Source organism: Bos mutus, chromosome 2 (assembly GCF_027580195.1).
Source record: "Bos mutus isolate GX-2022 chromosome 2, NWIPB_WYAK_1.1, whole genome shotgun sequence".
In the NCBI taxonomy this organism is placed as follows: Eukaryota; Metazoa; Chordata; class Mammalia; order Artiodactyla; family Bovidae; genus Bos; species Bos mutus.
This window is the reverse complement of record NC_091618.1, coordinates 41081821-41103332: the sequence shown is the minus strand read 5'-3', so window position 1 is coordinate 41103332 and position 21512 is coordinate 41081821. Positions and strand designations below refer to the sequence as shown.

At 41.2% G+C, this 21512-nt stretch overlaps 1 protein-coding gene across 4 annotated transcripts in view; it reads left to right on the top strand.

The window, feature by feature from the left end:
* ADAM23 (ADAM metallopeptidase domain 23) overlaps positions 1–21512 on the top strand; it is a 194662-nt gene that overhangs the window by 41322 nt on the left and 131828 nt on the right. For all 4 annotated transcript variants that reach the window (XM_070387704.1, XM_070387698.1, XM_070387689.1 and 1 more), the window contains exon 3: positions 7391–7467. In XM_070387704.1, the coding sequence (XP_070243805.1) occupies positions 7391–7467 (77 nt within the window). The remainder of the gene's footprint in view (positions 1–7390; positions 7468–21512) is intronic.

Below are 21512 nucleotides of genomic sequence, written 5' to 3'. Positions count from 1 at the left end.
AAGTCCTTGTAAGTAGTACAGAATACTAATTGAATACTTGTTATGTGTGAAGCATTTTTGCATGAAAACATATATATCCTGGAAAGACTTGCTTTTCATTTCTATAAGTAGACAGTCATCTTTTCCCATTGTTTTCATGTCCATATTAATGTTAATAATGCTAGAACATAAGTCCCAAGAAAACCACTGTGTCTCTTCAGTTTATATAATGTACCTTACCTAAAGCTGAATATTTATGATTGCTAGTAGCATAGCACTGGTGGATAAGATGCAAAGCCAGTCTTAGCTGAGGAATCTAATGGTCTTGTAAGTTATTTAATATGATATTAAATTGGCTACCAAGTTCATTTGGGTTTTTCTTTTTTTTTTTTTTTTCTTCGCGGCCGGCCGCGCCGCCTCCGCCCGCGCCCCCGCCGCCTCCACGCAGCCTCCTCTGCCTTTCCCTCTTCTCGGCTCGGTGAGGCCCAGGAGCCGACGGGGCCGGGCGGTTGAGGCGGGCGGTGCTCGGCGGCGCCGGAGCAGGATTCTGGGCTCGGCCGCTTCCCATTTGGGTTTTTCTAGAAGATGTTATGGACAAACCTGAACAAACTTTTTGGCCAACCCAATACCATTAGGTGCCATCTACTAAAAGGAAACACACAGGGAAGCAGCAGCACGTTGTTAAGATGTGTGAAGTGTTCTTTAGTGAAGGAGGTTTGTGTATATAATTGAGTTTAGTTGTTTTTGTTTATTGGGCTCCTGTAATTTCCCTGTGCCAGACTCTGAGTCAAAAGAAAAATACCAAAGCGCTTAGGCAACAGCTGCTCTCCATCCTTCAGGGTGGTAATTCTGAGCCCAGGGTTGTACTTATTCTTGTCGTGAAATGACACTCTTTGACTCTAAAACCCTGCATTCTTCCACAGTGCTATTAGAGTGACCGGCTTGTAAAAAGAAGTGTTAATCTTTGAATCTGTTTAGCAGATATCCTGATGGAGAAAATAACCCATTATGACCTGATGGGTAGTTCATGTACTCTTCTCTGAAGTATTCCTGTGATTCTGTGTTATTGAACATATGTCTAAACCTCGCTGTGCAGGTCGTTCTTTGTAAAAGAAGAGCAATGCTCTTGGAGGTAGTCTTTGTGTTTTCAGTCGGTTTCAGTGGTTCTGGTCAGTTAACTCTAAAATATTTAATAAGCTATAAGCAATGTGGCCATGTATTATAAAAACTTTCTACCTGTCCTGGCCTTTCTTCTAATTTTTTTTTTATCTTTTGGAAGAATTGGGTTATGAAATAAAAATAAATAGTATCCAAAAATGTAATTTGTAAAACAATAATGACTCATTTTACCTGATTTGAAAACTTATTTAAAATTGACTATTACCAAAACTATATACATGGTATTTTGTTGAAGAAAAAGTGATCAATTGATGTGGAATAGCATAGAGACTCCAAAAGTTAAAGCCCATTTTAATCATGTCTAGGACAGAGCAGAAGTAACAGAATGATAAGGAAAAGTAGCATTTGTCAGGTATTTATTTTGGTCTAGAGAAGAATCTGTTCTCTGTGTACAAAGGCAGAATGTATAGCAAAGGAAAGAGAATATGAGAAAAATAGCATACACCATTGTATTGAAATTACTTCAATGGGTACAGATATTTTATTTTTATTTATTTTTAATATAAATTTATTTATTTTAAAAGTGCTGTACTCAATATGCCAGCAAATTTGGAAAACTCAGCAGTGGCCACAGGACTGGAAAAGGTCAGTTTTCATTCCAATCCCAAAGAAAGGCAATGCCAAAGAATGCTCAAATTACCGCACAATTGCACTCATCTCACACACTACTAAAGTAATGCTCAAAATTCTCCAAGTCAGGCTTCAGCAATACGTGAACCGTGAACTTCCAGATGTTCAAGCTGGATTTAGAAAAGGCAGAGGAACCAGAGATCAAATTGCCAACATCCTCTGGATCATGGAAAGAGCAAGAGAGTTTCAGAAAAACATCTATTTCTGCTTTCTTGACTATGCCAAAGCCTTTGACTGTGTGGATCACAATAAACTGTGGAAAATTCTGAAAGAGATGGGTAAACCAGACCACCTGACCTGCCTCTTGAGAAACCTGTATGCAGGTCAGGAAGCAACAGTTAGAACTGGACATGGAACAACAGACTGGTTCCAAATAGGAAAAGGAGTACGTCAAGGCTGTCTATTCTCACCCTGCTTATTTAACTTCTATGCAGAGTACATTATGAGAAACGCTGAGCTGGAAGAAACACAAGCTGGAATCAAGATAGCCGGGAAATATCAATAACCTCAGATATGCAGATGACACCACCCTTATGGCAGAAAGTGAAGAGGAACTAAAAAGCCTCTTGATAAAAGTGAAAGTGGAGAGTGAAAAAGTTGGCCTAAAGCTCAACTTTCAGAAAACAAAGATCATGGCATCTGGTCCCATCACTTCATGGGAAATAGATGGGGAAAGAGTGGAAATAGTGTCAGACTTTATTTTTTTGGGCTCCAAAATCACTGCAGTTGGTGACTGCAGCCATGAAATTAAAAGATGCTTACTCCTTGGAAGAAAAGTTATGACCAACCTAGATAGCATATTCAAAAGCAGAGACATTACTTTGCCAACAAAGGTCCATCTAGTCAAGGCTATGGTTTTTCCTGTGGTCATGTATGGATGTGAGAGTTGGGCTGTGAAGAAGGCTGAGCGCCGAAGAATTGATGCTATTGAACTGTGGTGTTGGAGAAGACTCTTGAGAGTCCCTTGGACTGCAAGGAGATCCAACCAGTCCATTCTGAAGGAGATCAGCCCTGGGATTTCTTTGGAAGGAATGATGCTAAAGCTGAAACTCCAGTACTTTGGCCACCTCATGCGAAGAGTTGACTTATTGGAAAAGACTCTGATGCTGGGAGGGATTGAGGTCAGGAGGAGAAGGGGACGACAGAAGATGAGATGGCTGGATGGCATCACTGACTCAATGGACGTGAGTCTGAGTGAACTCCGGGAGTTGGTGATGGACAGGGAGGCCTGGTGTGCTGTGATTCATGGGGTCGCAAAGAGTCAGACATGACTGAGCGACTGAACTGAAATGAGGCTAATTACAATATTGTATTGGTTGGTACAGATATTTTAGATGAATATACTAATTCCATTTGGTATCTATGCAACAAAGATGAATGTTTAAGGAAATCTCAAGTCATATTATAGGAAAATTGACTCCCTCTCAGCATTAAAGTGAATTCAGATGTTAAAAGTCTTTCTGATAAAGGTAACAAAATAAAAATTTTTTTCCTATGGAGAAACAGGGATGTTTTTGATGTCGTCGTACTAATTGTTTCAGTTGTTGTGAAGAGGAGTCTGTCAGTATGTTTGAGTCCTAGTGTTGGTATTGATGATGATGATGATGGCATATGCCAGACACTGTGCTGAGTAGGTGTGGGGACATTTAAAGCAAAGCTCTCTGTCTGGGCCACATGTACATGTGTATATGTGAGCCGACGTGTCACTGAGCATTCACACAAAGCTCCAGAGCCCACCTTTTCAGATTCATTGTTTGACGTTTCCCCCAAAAGCCATTTTCCTATAGGCAATTTCATTAAAATTTTTTTTTAAGTTTGTTTTCCACATTAATTTTTTACTCTATTTTTATATTTGTTTCTCCCCCAGGCCCTGTTATCTTTTCTTCTCCTGGCAGGTGGATTCTTTTTATTTTTTTCATCTATAGCATTTCATTTTATTTTTATTGTTGTTGTTCAGTTGCTCTGTTGTGTTCTGACTCTTTGCAACCCCGTGGACTGCAGCAGTCAGGCTTCCCTGCCCTTCACTATTTCCTGGAGCTTGCTCAAACTCATGTCCGTTGAGTCAATGATGCCGTTCAACCATCTTGTCCTCTGTCGCCCCTTTCTCCTCCTTCCTTCAATCTTTCCCAGCATCAGGGTCTTTTCCAGTGAGTCAGCTACTCACATAGAATGTATGCAAATATAGGTACTTTAAACAACTTTTTATTTTGTATTGATTAACAAACAATGTTGTGATAGTTTCAGATGAACAGCGAAGGGATGCAGCCATACATATACATGTATCCATTCTCCCCCAAACTCCCCTCCCGTCCAGGCTGCCACATAACACTGGGCAGAGTTCCATGTGCTAGATACTGTAGGTCCTCTGGCAGGTGGATTCTTACTCACTTTTAAAAACTTTGTTCAAACTGCACCTTGTCACTGATGCCTTGGTCCCTGTGGCCCCTTAGACACGTGGAGGTTGACAGCCCTGCCTGCTTCTCTGGCAGATGCTGCTTTCTTGAGCCTGGGCTGTGTCCCAGCCATCTTTCTACATAGGGTGGGACTCAACACCTGTGTGTGGAAGGACTAAATGAAATAAACCAAGGAAAATCCCAGTATTAATATTATTTGCCAGGTTTTTCATTAAATTCTGTGAAACTTAAACTTGCCACATTGACTCGTATAACTTTACTTAACAATAATCAAATTGTCTGACTCTCAATAATTTCTTCGAAATGGAGTAAGCAGTTACAGAGGAGCCTAGTGGGCTACCATCCACGGGGTTGAAAGAGTAGGACACGACTGAGCAACTAACACACACGCCCACACACAAGCAGTTATTACCTGGCTACATTATTTTGCAGCAGAGTTTTCTTGGGGTTGGTACTTGTCTCAGTGCTTATTTGCTGTGAAATGAGTCTTTTGCTGGGTCACTGTCAGGTTCTTTAGATTAGTTACAGAAATACAGAGATTTGTCTAAGTTTGAATTATAAGCACTTTTCCTTGAAATACTCATTTGGAAGTTTTGCTCCATTTGTTTCGATGTCATAATTTACGTGTAGTTTTTTTTCTTCAGTACTAAAACAGTTATTTATTTTTGGTGGTGCTGGTCTTTGTTGCTGCGCGCAGGCTTTCTCTAGTTGCAGTGAGCTAGGGCGACTCTTGCTTGTGGTGCACAGGCTTCTTATTGCAGCGGCTTCAGTGGTTGTGGTGCCTAGGCTTAAGTGCTCTGCCGCATGTGGAATCTCCTCGGACCAGGGATTGAACTCATGTCCCCTGCGTTGGCAGGCAGATTCTTATCCATTGTACCACAAGGGAAGTCCCTATGTGTAGTTTTTGTTTTATGTATAAAAGGCAATGGCACCCCACTCCAGTACTCCTGCTTGGAAAATCCCATGGACGGAGGAGCCTGGTAGGCTGCAGTCCATGGGGTCGCTAAGAGTCAGACACGACTGAGCAACTTGATTTTCACTTTTCACTTTCATGCATTGGAGAAGGAAATGGCAACCCACTCCAGTGTTCTTGCCTGGAGAATCCCAGGGACGGGGGAGCCTGGTGGGCTGCCGTCTCTGAGGTCGCACAGAGTCGAACACGACTGAAGCGACTTAGCAGCAGCAGCAGCATTCTCTTTTCACCACAGTATGTTCTTATTTATAAAGATGCTCAAACAAGTACATTTAGCAGCTCTTTTAAGCCAGAGTGCCTTTAATGAACTCTTCTCTACTATTTAATATTCTTAAGAGAAAGTATGCCTGAGGGACGTATCTTATTCCCAGGAAAAAAGCTGTTTTCTTAAGCTTTTGGGACCCAGAGATGAAAAATTTTCCCCTATACAAATTATTCATCAAGTAAAAATTTTCATGCAAAAATTAGTGCTTCAAGACAGAATGAATTTAGATGAAAGACTTTGTGATAGTTATATTAGGTGAACAGAGGTTTTGCTACAGATGACAGAGACCACACCTGGCAAGAGAGGTTTCTCTCTCAGGGAGTTGTCTGAATACAGGAAGCTCAGATCGAGGATAATGACCCTGTTCTACATGGTTATTTGGGGTCTGACATGATATCCCATGGTATTAGGGATTGAGGCACCTTCTCTCTCATTGTTCTGTATTTAAAATTTAATATGTTTATTTCCTCTTAATTTTATTTGGTAATTATTGAGACTATCAGATCAGCAGTTATGCTTGACAAGACATTGAAGTCATGGTTTACTTATAGTATTTTATGGATTTGGCATGGCAAAATAGTCCTGATTATTAATATTTGATTAGTTAATTGAAAGTTCATATATTTTGGGGAAGGATGGTTAATGTACAGATGTTTGCAAGACCCCTGTGATATCAGTTGTGAAGCAAACCGTCCAGAATGGAAAGTGATCATCCATCACTGTGGAGGGAGGGCACAGTGCTCCTGAAGCCTCAAGTTCATTCCCAGCAACTGTGTGTGAAGAAGGCTTACTGGAAAGTAATGTCATTGGTCTGCCCTTGAAGGAAGAGAAGGATTTTGATAATGGGAAGTGGAGGAGGAAGGCAAGAGAAACAAGCAGTGGCTTGAGGAGAGTGGGAGTGAAGTGTCTGGTTGCTATGCATGTAACACTTCATAGATGACACCCACTGTGCCTTAAGAATGAAGTCTGGAGGAAGGGTGTTTGTGAGCAAGGGGTTGAGGGGTATGTTACATTTATCTTTGTTCTTTTTTTTCTGACAGGGTGACAAAGGAGAGTTTTTTCTTAGATAATACTTTAACAGAACTTCATTGATTTGTTGATTTATATTATTCAAGATGCTTCTGTGAGCTATTCTAATCTTTAGGACCATAGCCCGCCAGGCTCCTCTTTCCATGGGATTCTCCAGGCAAGAATACTGGAGTGGGTTGTCGTGCCCTTCTCCAGGGGATCTTCCTGATCCAGGGATTGAACCCAAATCTGTTATGTTTCCTGCATTGGCAGGTGGGTTCTTCACCACCAGCACCAGCTGGGAAGCCCCTTTAATACCTAGAACATATGACTCATGTTGAGATGAGATTATCTTTACATTTTGGGTTAAATCACAAAGAGGACAGTATTTGTAAATGTGTGACTTTCAAAGGGGAACAGAGACTCTCAGTATCCACAGAGGGCCTGGTTTGATGTGCTTTCTGAAGTGGAAAGGTTTTTTTACCGGGACATTCTGCTGATAATTCATTTACAGAAAGTTCCAATTCCTGATGAAGAGCAGAACGCTGACATGAGTTTTGACTTAGGTGTGCAGAAAGAATTGGTTAGCTTTGTGCACAAAATAGGCTGAAATTAAGCTTTAATTAGTCAGACTTTTGCATAATTCATCACAGTCACTTTGAAAGTTCAGTTGAATCTGCTCTTAATTTTTATCAAGATGGACTCCTTTTTAAAGGACTTTTATTAGTTTCTTGCTGAACAGATATTTAGGCCTTCCAGGTAAAACCATGATGATACCCCTGTTCTCTTTTTAAAGAAATAAATTATTATATAGGGATCCATTAAGAAACGAATCAGTCCATAAAATATTCTTCTTATTAAATATCATTCTTTATATCAATATAATCAGCTTTAAAGATATGAAAGTAAACTAAGTTTCTTTTTGTCTTTTTGAAACCATAGGCTGTCCATCTGGCCCAGGCAAGCTTCCAGATTGAAGCCTTTGGCTCCAAATTCATTCTTGACCTCACACTGAACAAGTAAGTATTTAGTTATGATCTTGTCAAGAAATAATTGCAATAAAACACTACTTCATGATAGTTTTGTCAAAATAATATCTGTTGTTGAAGCAACTGATATTTTTTAGCTAATTATATGTCATATAGCACCTAAAGAAAAATATAAAGCCCGAAGTTAATTATTTTCTTTTGCTGAAAGAAGAGACATTTAATGTATTAAAAAATCTCAAATGGAGTACTTAAATGTGATTTTAAATGGAATAAATATTTGAAGTGATGCTAGCTAATTAAGTGCTAACTATAATCTTTACTATATATATATATAGCAAGCATGATAAATTACTGACTCAAGTATAATTGGACTTCAGTCTAGAAATTCCACTTTACCTTTCAGTATGCAATTCACATGACTTCTGTATGAAGAGTAAAGAAAATGATGACTTGCAAATAGTACCTATTTTGAGAAGGTTCTTTGCTTCCTAATTTGCTCTAATACACTTTCTTAGAAATTTTGATCCTGATGACGATTTACCCGATTTTCCTCTGAGCATGTGTTTATGTTGATATTTAAATGCTATTTCCCAAGTTGGAACCAGTTGCACAGATGTCTTTGTACAAAGCATGAACAAGAGCTGTTGCCTTAAGCAGGACTCTTCAGTCTCTGATTGAGCCAGCAGCGAATATTTCTTGGGTGAAGGAGCATTCTTGCATGGTTTTCTGTAGTTTGAGAAGCTCCAGTCAGTATCTTAAACTCTCATCAGTATTTTGACTAAGACTGCATTTTTGCCAGAAAGATACCATGTAATGCTATCAGACACTGTAATGTAGGTGACCACAGTTCAATATCTGAGAAATTACAAAAGACTCTGAAGAACAACTATTAAATTTCTTGTGTGCCAAATTCTGAGAGCTCTGCAGAAAAAAAAAATGCAGAGTCAGCTTGGGTACTCCTTACTCAAGTGTAATTGCAGCTTTAAGTCAGGATGAATCAGCAGAACTCAGAATTTCCTGTGTTACAGATATTGCAGGTTTTCGTCTTTGAGTCTGCTGAGTATTAGTTGAGTTCCTTTTCACCATGCTGGGTAAGCACTGTGCCTGTCTGAGAGATTTGTCTTGCCAATACTTAGACTATTTTGAGTAACAAGATATAGCTAATTTTAGTTTGTTTAGATTTTCTGTTCCTTTTTTTTTTTTTTTCTTTAATTTTAAAAAAAAATCACATGCTCCCCATCCTGAACCTCCTCCCTCCCAACCTCCCCATACCATCCCCTGGGCCTTCCCAGCGCACCAGCCCCAAGCATCCAGCATCGCACTGAACCTGGACTGGCATCTCGTTTCATACATGACATTTCACATGTTTCAATGACATTCTCCCAAATCTTCCCACCCTCTCCCACAGAGTCCATAAGACTGTTCTATACATCAGTGTCTCTTTTGCTGTCTCTCATACACAGGGTTATCGTTACCATCTTTCTAAATTCCATATACATGCGTTAGTATACTGTATTTATGTTTTTCCTTCTGGCTTACTTCACTCTGTATAATAGTCTCCAGTTTCATCCACCTCATTAGAACTGATTCAAATGTATTCTTTTTAATGGCTGAGTAATACTCCATTGTGTATATGTACCACAGCTTTCTTATCCATTCATCTGCTGATGGACATCTAGGTTGCTTCCATGTCCTGGCTATTATAAACAGTGCTGCGATGAACATTGGGGTACACGTGTCTCTTTCAATTCTGGTTTCCTCAGTGTGTATGCCCAGCAGTGGGGTTGCTGGATCATAAGGCAGTTCTATTTCCAGTTTTTAAAAGGAATCTCACACTGTTCTCCATAGTGGCTGTACTAATTTGCATTCCCACCAACAGTGTAAGAGGGTTCCCTTTTCTCCACACCCTCTCCAGCATTTATTATTTGTAGACTTTTGGATCGCAGCCATTCTGACTGGTGTGAAATGGTACCTCATAGTGGTTTTGATTTGCATTTCTCTGATAAAGAGTGATGTTGAACATCTTTTCAAGTGTTTGTTAGCCATCTGTATGTCTTCTTTGGAGAAATGTCTATTTAGATCTTTGGCCCATTTTTTGATTGGGTCATTTATTTTTCTGGAGTTGAGCTGTAGGAGTTGCTTGTATATTTTTGAGATTAGTTGTTTGTCGGTTGCTTCATTTGCTATTATTTTCTCCCATTCTGAAGGCTGTCTTTTCACCTTGCTAATAGTTTCCTTTGATGTGCAGAAGCTTTTAAGTTTAATTAGGTCCCATTTGTTTATTTTTGCTTTTATTTCCAATATTCTGGGAGGTGGGTCATAGAGGATCCTGCTGTGATGTATGTCAGAGAGTGTTTTGCCTATGTTCTCCTCTAGGAGTTTTATAGTTTCTGGTCTTATGTTGAGATCTTTAATCCATTTTGAGTTTATTTTTGTATATGGTGTTAGAAAGTGTTCTAGTTTCATTCTTTTACAAGTGGTTGACCAGATTTCCCAGCACCACTTGTTAAAGAGATTGTCTTTAATCCACTGTATATTCTTGCCTCCTTTGTCAAAGATAAGGTGTCCATATGTGCGTGGATTTATCTCTGGGCTTTCTATTTTGTTCCATTGATCTATATTTCTGTCTTTGTGCCAGTACCATACTGTCTTGATAACTGTGGCTTTGTAGTAGAGCCTGAAGTCAGGTAGGTTGATTCCTCCAGTTCCATTTTTCTTTCTCAAGATCGCTATTTTGGCTATTCGAGGGTTTTTGTATTTCCATACAAATTGTGAAATTATTTGTTCTAGCTCTGTGAAGAATACTGTTGGTAGCTTGATAGGATTGCATTGAATCTATAAATTGCTTTGGGTAGTATACTCATTTTCACTATATTGATTCTTCCAATCCATGAACATGGTATATTTCTCCATCTATTAGTGTCCTCTTTGATTTCTTTCACCAGTGTTTTATAGTTTTCTATATATAGGTCTTTAGTTTCTTTAGGTAGATATATTCCTAAGTATTTTATTCTCTTCGTTGCAATGGTGAATGGAATTGTTTCCTTAATTTCTCTTTCTGTTTTCTCATTATTAGTGTATAGGAATGCAAGGGATTTCTGTGTGTTGATTTTATATCCTGCAACTTTACTATAATCATTGATTAGTTCTAGTAATTTTCTGGTGGAGTCTTTAGGGTTTTCTATGTAGAGGATCATGTCATCTGCAAATAGTGAGAGTTTTACTTCTTCTTTTCCAATTTGGATTCCTTTTATTTCTTTTTCTGCTCTGATTGCTGTAGCCAAAACTTCCAAAACTATGTTGAATAGTAATGGTGAAAGTGGGCACCCTTGTTTTGTTCCTGACTTTAGAGGAAATGCTTTCAATTTTTCACCATTGAGGATAATGTTTGCTGTGGGTTTGTCATATATAGCTTTTATTATGTTGAGGTATGTTCCTTCTATTCCTGCTTTCTGGAGAGTTTTTATCATAAATGGGTGTTGAATTTTGTCAAAGGCTTTCTCTGCATCTATTGAGATAATCATATGGGTTTTGTTTTCAATTTGTTAATGTGGTGTATTACATTGATTGATTTTATGGATATTGAAGAATCCTTGCATCCCTGGGATAAAGCCCACTTGGTCATGGTGTATGATCTTTTTAATGTGTTGTTGGATTCTGATTGCTAGAATTTTGTTTAGGATTTTTGCATCTATGTTCATCAGTGATATTGGCCTATAGTTTTCTTTTTTGTGGCATCTTTGTCAGGTTTTGGTATTAGGGTGATGGTGGCCTCATAGAATGAGTTTGGAAGTTTACCTTCCTCTGCAATTTTCTGGAAGAGTTTGAGCAGGATAGGTGTTAGCTCTTCTCTAAATTTTTGGTAGAATTCAGCTGTGAAGCCGTCTGGACCTGGGCTTTTGTTTGCTGGAAGATTTTTGATTACAGTTTCAATTTCCATGCTTGTGATGGGTCTGTTAAGGTTTTCTATTTCTTCCTGGTCGAGTTTTGGAAAGTTGTACTTTTCTAAGAATTTGTCCATTTCTTCCTCGTTGTCCATTTTATTGGCATATAATTGTTGATAATAGTCTCTTATGATCCTTTGTATTTCTATATTGTCTGTTGTGATCTCTCCACTGTCATTTCTAATTTTATTGATTTGATTTTTCTCCTTTGTTTCTTGATGAGTCTGGCTAATGGTTTGTCAATTTTATTTATCCTTTCAAAGAACCAGCTTTTGGCTTTGTTGATTTTTGCTATGGTCTCTTTTGTTTCTTTTGCATTTATTTCTGCTCTAATTTTTAAGATTTCTTTCCTTCTACTAACCCTGGGGTTCTTCATTTCTTCCTTTTCTAGTTGTTTGAGGTGTAGAGTTAGGTTATTTATTTGACTTTTTTCTTGTTTCTTGAGGTGTGCCTGTATTGCTATGAACTTTTTTTTTTTAAAAATTTATTAGTAACATTGATTTGTAACATTATATAAGTTGCATATGGACCACATTATATTTCTACTCATATATACACTATAGCGTGGTCACCACCCAAAATTTAGTTGCCATTGGTCACAGTACAGTTGATCCCCTTTCCCCTTTTCATGCTTTCCCCTATTCCTGCTCCTTCCCCTCTGTTAGCCCCACTCTATTCTTTGTATCTACTTGTTCATTTTTGTTTGGTTTGCTTCGTTTATTTAGTTTCAAATATTCTACATGTGAATGAAATCATATGGTATTGGTCTTTCTCCATCTGACATTTCACTTATCATAATACCTTATCAAAGTCCATCTATCTTGTCACATGGCAAGATTTCATCTTTCTTATGACTGACTGGTACTTCATTGTGAATATGTATATACCACATGTTTTGTGTCCATTCATCTGCTGAAAGTGAAGAGGAACTCAAAAGCCTCTTGATGAAAGTGAAAGTGGAGAGTGAAAAAGTTGGCTTAAAGCTCAACATTCAGAAAATGAAGATCATGGCATCTGGTCCCACCACTTCATGGGAAATAGATGGGGAAACAGTGGAAACAGTGGCAGACTTTATTTTGGGGGGCTCCAAAATCACTACAGATGGTGACTGCAGCCATGAAATTAAAAGACGCTTACTCCTTGGAAGGAAAGTTATGACCAACCTAGATAGCATATTCAAAAGCAGAGATATTACTTTGCCAACAAAGGTCCGTCTAGTCAAGGCTATGGTTTTTCCTGTGGTCGTGTATGGATGTGAGAGTTGGACTGTGAAGAAGGCTGAGTGCCAAAGAATCGATGCTTTTGGACTGTGGTGTTGGAGAAGACTCTTGAGAGTCCCTTGGACTGCAAGGAGATCCAACCAGTCCATTGTGAAGGAGATCAGCCCTGGGATTTCTTTGGAAGGAATGATGTTAAAGCTGAAACTCCAGTACTTCGGCCACCTCATGCGAAGAGTTGACTCATTGGAAAAGACTCTGATGCTGGGACGGATTGGGGGCAAGAGGAGAAGGGGACGACAGAGGATGAGATGGCTGGATGGCATCACTGACTCGATGGACGTGAGTCTGAGTGAACTCTGTGAGTTGGTGATGGACAGGGAGGCCTGGAATGGTACGATTCATGGGGTCGCAAAGAGTCGGACACGACTGAGCGACTGATCTGATCTGATCTGATCTGCTGATGGGCACTTAGGTTGTTTCCATATCTTGGCTCTTGTCAATAATGTTGTCATGAATATATGGGTATGTATATCTTTTTGAATTACTGCTTTAATATTCTTTTGATTAAAAACCCAGAAGTAGAATAGCTGGATCATATGGTAGTTCTGTTCTTAATTTTTTGAGGAATATCCATAGTATTTTCCACCTGTTCACATTCCCACCAACAGTGTGTGAGGGTTTCTTTTTTTCTATATCCTTCCCAGCACTTGTTATTTCTTGCCTTTTTGATAATAGTCATTCTAATAGGCATGAGGTGATAGCTCATTGTGTTTTTGATTTGCATTACACAGTGATATTGAACAACTTTTCATGTGCTTCTTAGCTATCTGTGTGTCTTCTTTGGAAAAATGTCTCCTTTGCTTATATTTTTATTGGGTTATTTTTTCATTGTTGAATTGTATGAGTTGTTTGTATATTTTGGATACTAATCCCTTATTGAGTATATGATTTGCAGATATCTCTCTCATTCAATAGGCTGTCTTTTCATTTTGTTAATAGTTTCTTATATTGTGCAGAAACTTTCTAGTCTGATGTAGTCCCATTTGTTTATTTTTATTTTTGCTTCCTTTGTCTGAGGAGATACATTGAGAAAGATAACATGAAGACAGATGTCAAAGAGTGTACTGCCTGTATTTTCTTTTTTAAAAAAAATTTTTATTGGCATATAGTTGATTTACAATATTGGGTTAGTTTCTGCTGCACAACAATGAATCAGTTATATGTATACATGTATACACTCTTTTTTATATTCTGTTCTCTTTTCAGTCTCTATTTTATTTTATTTTTTCACTCTGATCTATTTTATTCCCTTCCTCCTATTGACTTTGGACTTCATTTGTCCTTTTCTGGTTCTTCTACGTGTGGGTTAGGTTGCTTGTTTGAGACTTTTCTTGTTCTGGAGGAAGTCCTGTATTGCTATAAACTTCCCTCTGAATGAAAGTAATCCAGTTTGTTGAGCAGACCAGGTCATCTATTATGGGCTGCATTTTGTCCTCTAGAATTTATATGTTGAAGTCCCAACTAGCCAGTAACTCAGAATGTGGCTGTATTTGGATATAAGGACTTTAAGGAAGTAATTAAATTAAAATGAAGTCTTTACTGTAGGCCCTAATCTAATAAGACTGGTGTCCTTTAAGGGATTCCCAGGTGGTGCAGTGGTAAAGAATCCACCTGCCAATGTAGGAGACACAGGAGATTTTGATCCCTGGGTTGGAAAGATCCCCTGGAGTAGGAAATGGCAACCGACTCCAATATTCTTGCCTGGGAAATCCCATAGACAGAGGAGCCTCGCAGGCTACAGTCCATGGGGTTGAAAAGAGTCAGACAAGACTGAGCATGCACACACACACGGTGTGCTTTAAGAAGAGGAAATTTGGACACAGGCACTTGTGTGCACATGAGAATACCATGTACCGTGTGAAGACCTAGTGAGAAGGAGGCCATCTGCAAGTTGAGGAGAGAGGCCGCAAAATGAAACCAGTGCTGCCCATAGCTTGCTCTTAGACCTCTATCCTACAGAACTATGAGGAAATAAATTTCTGTTGTTTAAACCTCTGGTCTGTTGTACTTTGTTATGGCAGCTGTAGCAAAGGAATACACCATTGCCATCCATTTACTGCTTATTTACTGCAATGAGTCAGTCAGCATTAAACTGCTGCTTGTTAATGGGTGAGTCTGTTTGTCCTTGGTAGATAATTCTGCTACTATAATTTTTAAGTGTTGTTCTGAGAGATTATGGCCTCTTTTGCATTTATGTACTTCAAAAAAAGAGAAGCACTATTTATGCAGTTTTGAAAAAGTTTCTGCTTAAGAAGCAAAGATCTCCAAAGTTGCTGTATTGATTGCCGCTGTGCCATGTGCAATATGATGTAGATAACTATTGCTTTTTATTTGTCCTAGAGACCCAGTAGTGTTCTAAGATTTCCAGTGCTGGCAGGATTGAGTTGCTATGGGATTTCTCTCGTTAAGTCATCCTTTCCTGTATATTTTTAAACATTTGATTCCACGGTACAAGGTAGTTCATTTTGCCTTGCTTTCACTGATCAGGTCTCCCTCAGGCATTTCTGTTTGAATAATGAAGCCTGTAATGGATGCTTTGGATAATATCATTATCATTTGCTTTTGATGATGCATCTTTAAGCTGCTAGATTAGATCCAGGAACTCTTGAAAAAATTTAAGATAAATGTTAGTAGGTTCTAGTTCTGTTTTTGAGGATATGTGTTAATATTTGACCTCCTTTCAGAATGCTTTGACAGTGACTTCAACAATTAAACAGAATAGCAGAAGCATTAAAGATAAAATCACAATTGAACCATTGGTGTTTATTTATTTTTATTTTTTATTTATTTATGGCTGTGCTGGGTCTTCTTTGCTGCATGCAGGCTTTTCTCTAGTTGTGGTGAGGGGGGCTACTCTTTGTTGTGATGCACAGGCCTCTCATTGCAGTGGCTTCTCTTGTTGCAGAGCATGGGCTCTAGAGCATGCGGACTTCAGCAGTTGCAGCACGTGGGCTCAGTGGTTGCGGCCCTTGGGCTCTAGAGCATGTGGACTTCAGCAGTTGCAGCACATGGGCTCAGTGGTTGCGACCCTTGGGCTCTAGAGCACGTGGACTTCAGCAGTTGCGGCACGTGGGCTCAGTGGTTGTGGCCCTTGGGCTCTAGAGCACGTGGACTCCAGCAGTTGCAGCACGTGGGCTCAGTGGTTGTGGCCCTTGGGCTCTAGAGCACGTGGACTTCAGTAGTTGCGGCACGTGGGCTCAGTGGTTGCAGCCCTTGGGCTCTAGAGCACGTGGACTCCAGCAGTGGACGTGGGCTCAGTGGTTGCGGCCCTTGGGCTCTAGAGCACGTGGACTTCAGTAGTTGCGCACGTGGGCTCAGTGGTTGCAGCCCTTGGGCTCTAGAGCACGTGGACTCCAGCAGTTGCACGTGGGCTCAGTGGTTGCGCCCTTGGGCTCAGAGCACATGGGCACGTGGGCTCAATGGTTGCGGCCCTTGGGCTCTAGAGCACATGGACCTCAGCAGTTGCAGCACGTGGGCTCAGTGGTTGTGGCCCTTGGGCTCTAGAGCACGTGGACTTCAGCAGTTGCAGCACGTGGGCTCAGTGGTTGTGGCCCTTGGGCTCTAGAGCACGTGGACTTCAGTAGTTGTGGCACGTGGGCTCAGTGGTTGCAGCCCTTGGGCTCTAGAGCATGTGGACTCCCGCAGTTGCAGCACGTGGGCTCAGTGGTTGCGGCCCTTGGGCTCTAGAGCACGTGGACTTCAGCAGTTGCAGCATGTGGGCTCAGTGGTTGTGGCCCTTGGGCTAGGAGCACGTGGACTTTGTAGTTGAGGCATGTGGGCTCAGTGGTTTCGGCCCTTGGGCTCTAGAGCACGTGGACTTCAGTAGTTGTGGCACGTGGGCTCAGTGGTTGCAGCCCTTGGGCTCTAGAGCACGTGGACTCCAGCAGTTGCAGCACGTGGGCTCAGTGGTTGCGGCCCTTGGGCTCTAGAGCACGTGGACTCCAGCAGTTGCAGCATGTGGGCTCAGTGGTTTCAGCCCTTGGGCTCTAGAGCACGTGGACTTCAGTAGTTGAGGCATGTGGGCTCAGTGGTTTCAGCCCTTGGGCTCTAGAGCACGTGGACTTCAGTAGTTGTGGCACGTGGGCTCAGTGGTTGCAGCCCTTGGGCTCTAGAGCACGTGGACTCCAGCAGTTGCACGTGGGCTCAGTGGTTGTGCCCTTGGGCTCTAGAGCACGTGGACTTCAGCAGTTGCAGCATGTGGGCTCAGTGGTTGTGGTAGAGCACGGTACAGTGGTTGCAGCCCTTGGGCTCAGAGCATGTGGACTCCGCAGTTGCAGCACATGGGCTCAGTGGTTGCGACCCTTGGGCTCTAGAGCACGTGGACTTCAGTAGTTGTGGCACGTGGGCTCAGTGGTTGCAGCCCTTGGGCTCTAGAGCACGTGGACTCCAGCAGTTGCAGCACGTGGGCTCAGTGGTTGCGGCCCTTGGGCTCTAGAGCACGTGGACTCCAGCAGTTGCAGCATGTGGGCTCAGTGGTTTCAGCCCTTGGGCTCTAGAGCACGTGGACTTCAGTAGTTGAGGCATGTGGGCTCAGTGGTTTCAGCCCTTGGGCTCTAGAGCACGTGGACTTCAGTAGTTGTGGCACGTGGGCTCAGTGGTTGCAGCCCTTGGGCTCTAGAGCACGTGGACTCCAGCAGTTGCAGCACGTGGGCTCAGTGGTTGCGGCCCTTGGGCTCTAGAGCACGTGGACTTCAGCAGTTGCAGCATGTGGGCTCAGTGGTTGTGGCCCTTGGGCTCTAGAGCACGTGGACTTCAGTAGTTGAGGCATGTGGGCTCAGTGGTTGCAGCCCTTGGGCTCTAGAGCACGTGGACTCCAGCAGTTGCAGCATGTGGGCTCAGTGGTTGTGGCCCTTGGGCTCTAGAGCACGTGGACTTCAGTAGTTGAGGCACGTGGGCTCAGTGGTTGCAGCCCTTGGGCTCTAGAGCACGTGGACTCCAGCAGTTGCAGCACGTGGGCTCAGTGGTTGCGGCCCTTGGGCTCTAGAGCACGTGGACTCCAGCAGTTGCAGCATGTGGGCTCAGTGGTTGTGGCCCTTGGGCTCTAGAGCACGTGGACTTCAGTAGTTGAGGCATGTGGGCTCAGTGGTTGCAGCCCTTGGGCTCTAGAGCACGTGGACTCCAGCAGTTGCAGCATGTGGGCTCAGTGGTTGTGGCCCTTGGGCTCTAGAGCACGTGGACTTCAGTAGTTGTGGCACGTGGGCTCAGTGGTTGCAGCCCTTGGGCTCTAGAGCACGTGGACTCCAGCAGTTGCAGCACGTGGGCTCAGTGGTTGCGGCCCTTGGGCTCTAGAGCACGTGGACTTCAGCAGTTGCAGCATGTGGGCTCAGTGGTTGTGGCCCTTGGGCTCTAGAGCACGGGCTCAGGCATGTGGGCTCAGTGGTTGCAGCCCTTGGGCTCTAGAGCACGTGGACTCCAGCAGTTGCAGCATGTGGGCTCAGTGGTTGTTTGCACGTGGCCCAGTAGTTGAGGCATGTGGGCTCAGTGGTTGCAGCCCTTGGGTGGCACTCCAGCAGTTGCAGCACGTGGGCTCAGTGGTTGCAGCCCTTGGGCTCTAGAGCACGTGGACTCCAGCAGTTGCAGCACGTGGGCTCAGTGGTTGCAGCCCTTGGGCTCTAGAGCACGTGGACTCCAGCAGTTGCAGCACGTGGGCTCAGTGGTTGCGGCCCGTGGGCTCTAGAGCACAGGCTCAGTAGTTGTTGTGCACAGGCTCATTTGCCCTGAGGCATATGGAATCTTCCTGGGCCAGGGAATCCAACCCATGTCTCCTGCTTTGGCAGGTGGATTGTTCATCACTGAACCACCAGGGAAGTCCAAACCATTGGTATTTATGTACTGATTCTTGATGTAGGTGGATGAGGTCTCATGTAACTCTTGAGGGGTGAAGGACTGTGGATGTTTGACCTCTACTTTCAGTAAGAAACTTCATTTATTCCATCCTCTTCTTGTCTGTTGACCATACTTTTTATGGATGAAGGAGACCCAAGGAAATTAAACACAAGACTGAAGAACTCAGAAGGGCTATAGGAGCTAGATGGAGATTCTCTAAGTTCCAAGAAATGTAAAGATGTGAAAGTGAAGGAAAGCGAAGTTGCTCAGTAGTGTCCAACTCTTTGTGACCCTATGGACCATACAGTCCTTGGAATTCTCCAGGCAAGAATACTGGAATGGGTTGCTGTTTCCTTCTCCAGGGATTGCCCAGAAATAAGGAACTGCAGTGATAGCCCCTCACACAAAAAAAAAAAAAAAAAAAGGCATTTGAGAAGTTCTAGCAAAATCAAGTGATCTAATTACCAATGGGATCACATGGCACTGTTTTTTAATCCAGGATACAAATACCATGTACTGAATTAAGAGACTATTTCTTGACTGATGGATTAAAGGAGACCCTTTGCAGGTGTCCACCCCAATGCAGAATGTGGGCAGATTAAACTGGAACTTGGTTCATTCTTAAAACTACTTCTTGGTCTTTATGATTACTGGGGGGAATGATGGGGCAGAGATAAATTGGGAGTTTGGAATTGACATGTACATGCTGTTATATTTAAACAGATAACCAGCAAGGACCTACTGTATAGCACAGGGAAATCTGCTTAATATTCTCTAATAACTTAAATGAAGAAAGAACTCAAGATAGATTAATGATTAATGAAGAATTTCAGTAGAAGTTAATTTTGACAAAAAATTGAGAAGCACAGAAGATTAGTGGTATAAGGCATCTAAGATAAGTTAATTGCATTAGTTACTGATTGTAGATCTTACTTTTCTTACAGTTAAGTGAGAAATGCCAGGTGCTGGGGTATATAATTTCCATTATCTGATAAAGGAAGCTTATCTGTCTAGAGATATAAACGTTTTCCTATTAGGGAGAAATTTATCCCTTTGATGCGGACGTTGCCAGATGTTCGGTAGCATAATGGTTAATGTCTGTAACCATGATTTTGTGAATGACCAGAAATGTTACTTAAATGGACTTCTCATATTGACCCTCTGTGGTAGCCAAGTGCATAACGTACTTTCTAACCTCAGTGGATTGATGAATAGATTCCTATTGATTGAACCCTTTTAAGAACCATTTCGAGCACTTTTTTTTTTCCAGAAATGTTTACTGAGTACCTGGTAAGTGCCAGACAATGATGAAGCTGCCAGAGAGAAGCTCTCCCCTCATGAAGCTTACAGAACAATGGAGGAGAAAGACAATTCGACCACATCTAAATTATAGTCTGAGAAGTGCCATGGTGGGGAAAATTGAGGGTGCTTTTATCCCCTGTAGGAGCGGGATTGAATAGGAAGCTAAATGTTTATGGAGCTAAATGTCTAAATTCAGACCTAAAGTGTAAGAGTTGTCCAGACAGAGGTTTGAAAGTCAGAGACTGTGAGGGTCTGAAAGGTAGGCAAGAGAAGTGAGACTTGTAGTGAATGCACACTTGGAGAAATTAATAAAATCACACAACGAGTTAGAAAAAAAAAATAGAAACTTTGTCATGGCAGGGCAGTATATTTGGGGCAGCTTTGTAAATACACATCTGAAAGTACCACCACTTGCTATCTTTTATATACATTTCTTTAAGCAATAGGATTTTTTTCTCCTAGAAGAGCTGTGAGCAGGAAGGTTAATGAATTCTACGTTCTTCTTATCACCTGACTTAAATTGCTTTTTGCTCTAAGTAAACAGCAATTGCTGTTTCAGTACATCTCAGCAGAATTTTATCCCAACAGAAATGGTCCCTATTCCTCCCCATGTAACCTCCATAGATGGAATGATAGACAAGGGAAGCATGGCTGACCTGCTGACAGGTTAGATTTCTGACAGTCTGCTTCTGATTCAATGGCTATTGTGTGTATGCTTCTCACAATTAACAGAATATTATTGCATGGACTCTATCCTGGCCATTTATTTTATGCTGTGTTCTGACTTTTAATTTATTAAATAGCCTTTTTTTCCTACTCTCAAAAAAAAAAAAAAAAGAATCACACAGTAAGTGATAGAACTGGCATCAGAATTCAGGATCACCCACTGTCAAAGCCTTTGAGAGTAGTGATGTTTTTCAGTAATAATCCCCTTGAAGTTATGTTTCAAAAGCTCAACAGAGGTGAACCTTAGTTATAAATACAGATATAAATTTTATACTACTTGCCTTTTACATTTTGCTTTACTTTCATTACTCCTATTTTTTGCAGAAATCTAGTCCCAAACAGTAATGCATTAACTTTCCTCTAAATACTATAAAATGTATATAAAGTGAGGGTTTGATCAGGTAAAAGAGCTCATTAGGATTCTTGGTTGTCATCTGCTGCCAATAAGAATTGTGTTATTTTCCAGAACCAATTTTTTGATGATTCATAGACTAGAATCATCATGTAAGATAATTTCCCCTATTCTTCTAAAATTAATTATAATAGTAGAATCTTCACTGTTAGAACCTAAACCATGGATATTTAGATTTGTTTATAAAGGTGTCCTCTTTGAGTGGTCAGTTCTAACTCAACTCCCATAATGATAATCATGTGCTTTATGATATTTTGATTGTGTTTAAAGACAAAATCTATTTAGGCTTTTTTCATGTGATCATTTCTGCAAGAAGTTTCAAGTGAATTCAATTAAAATAATTTTAAAATGAAAAAAGATCTATCTGTCTTTCTTATAGGAATATTTTTCAAACAAGAGGCTGAAAACCTCTAATACATTGTAGAATGAACATTTCATTTCTTCCTCCTTTACTTTTTACCAAAATGACGTCATGCATGTAGTAAATCAGACTAAACTATTTGACAATAAGGATCTTACAGCATTAGGACAAGACTATGTTTCTTATAAATTGGTAGAACTTTTCAGAGTCTTAATTGTGTCTGA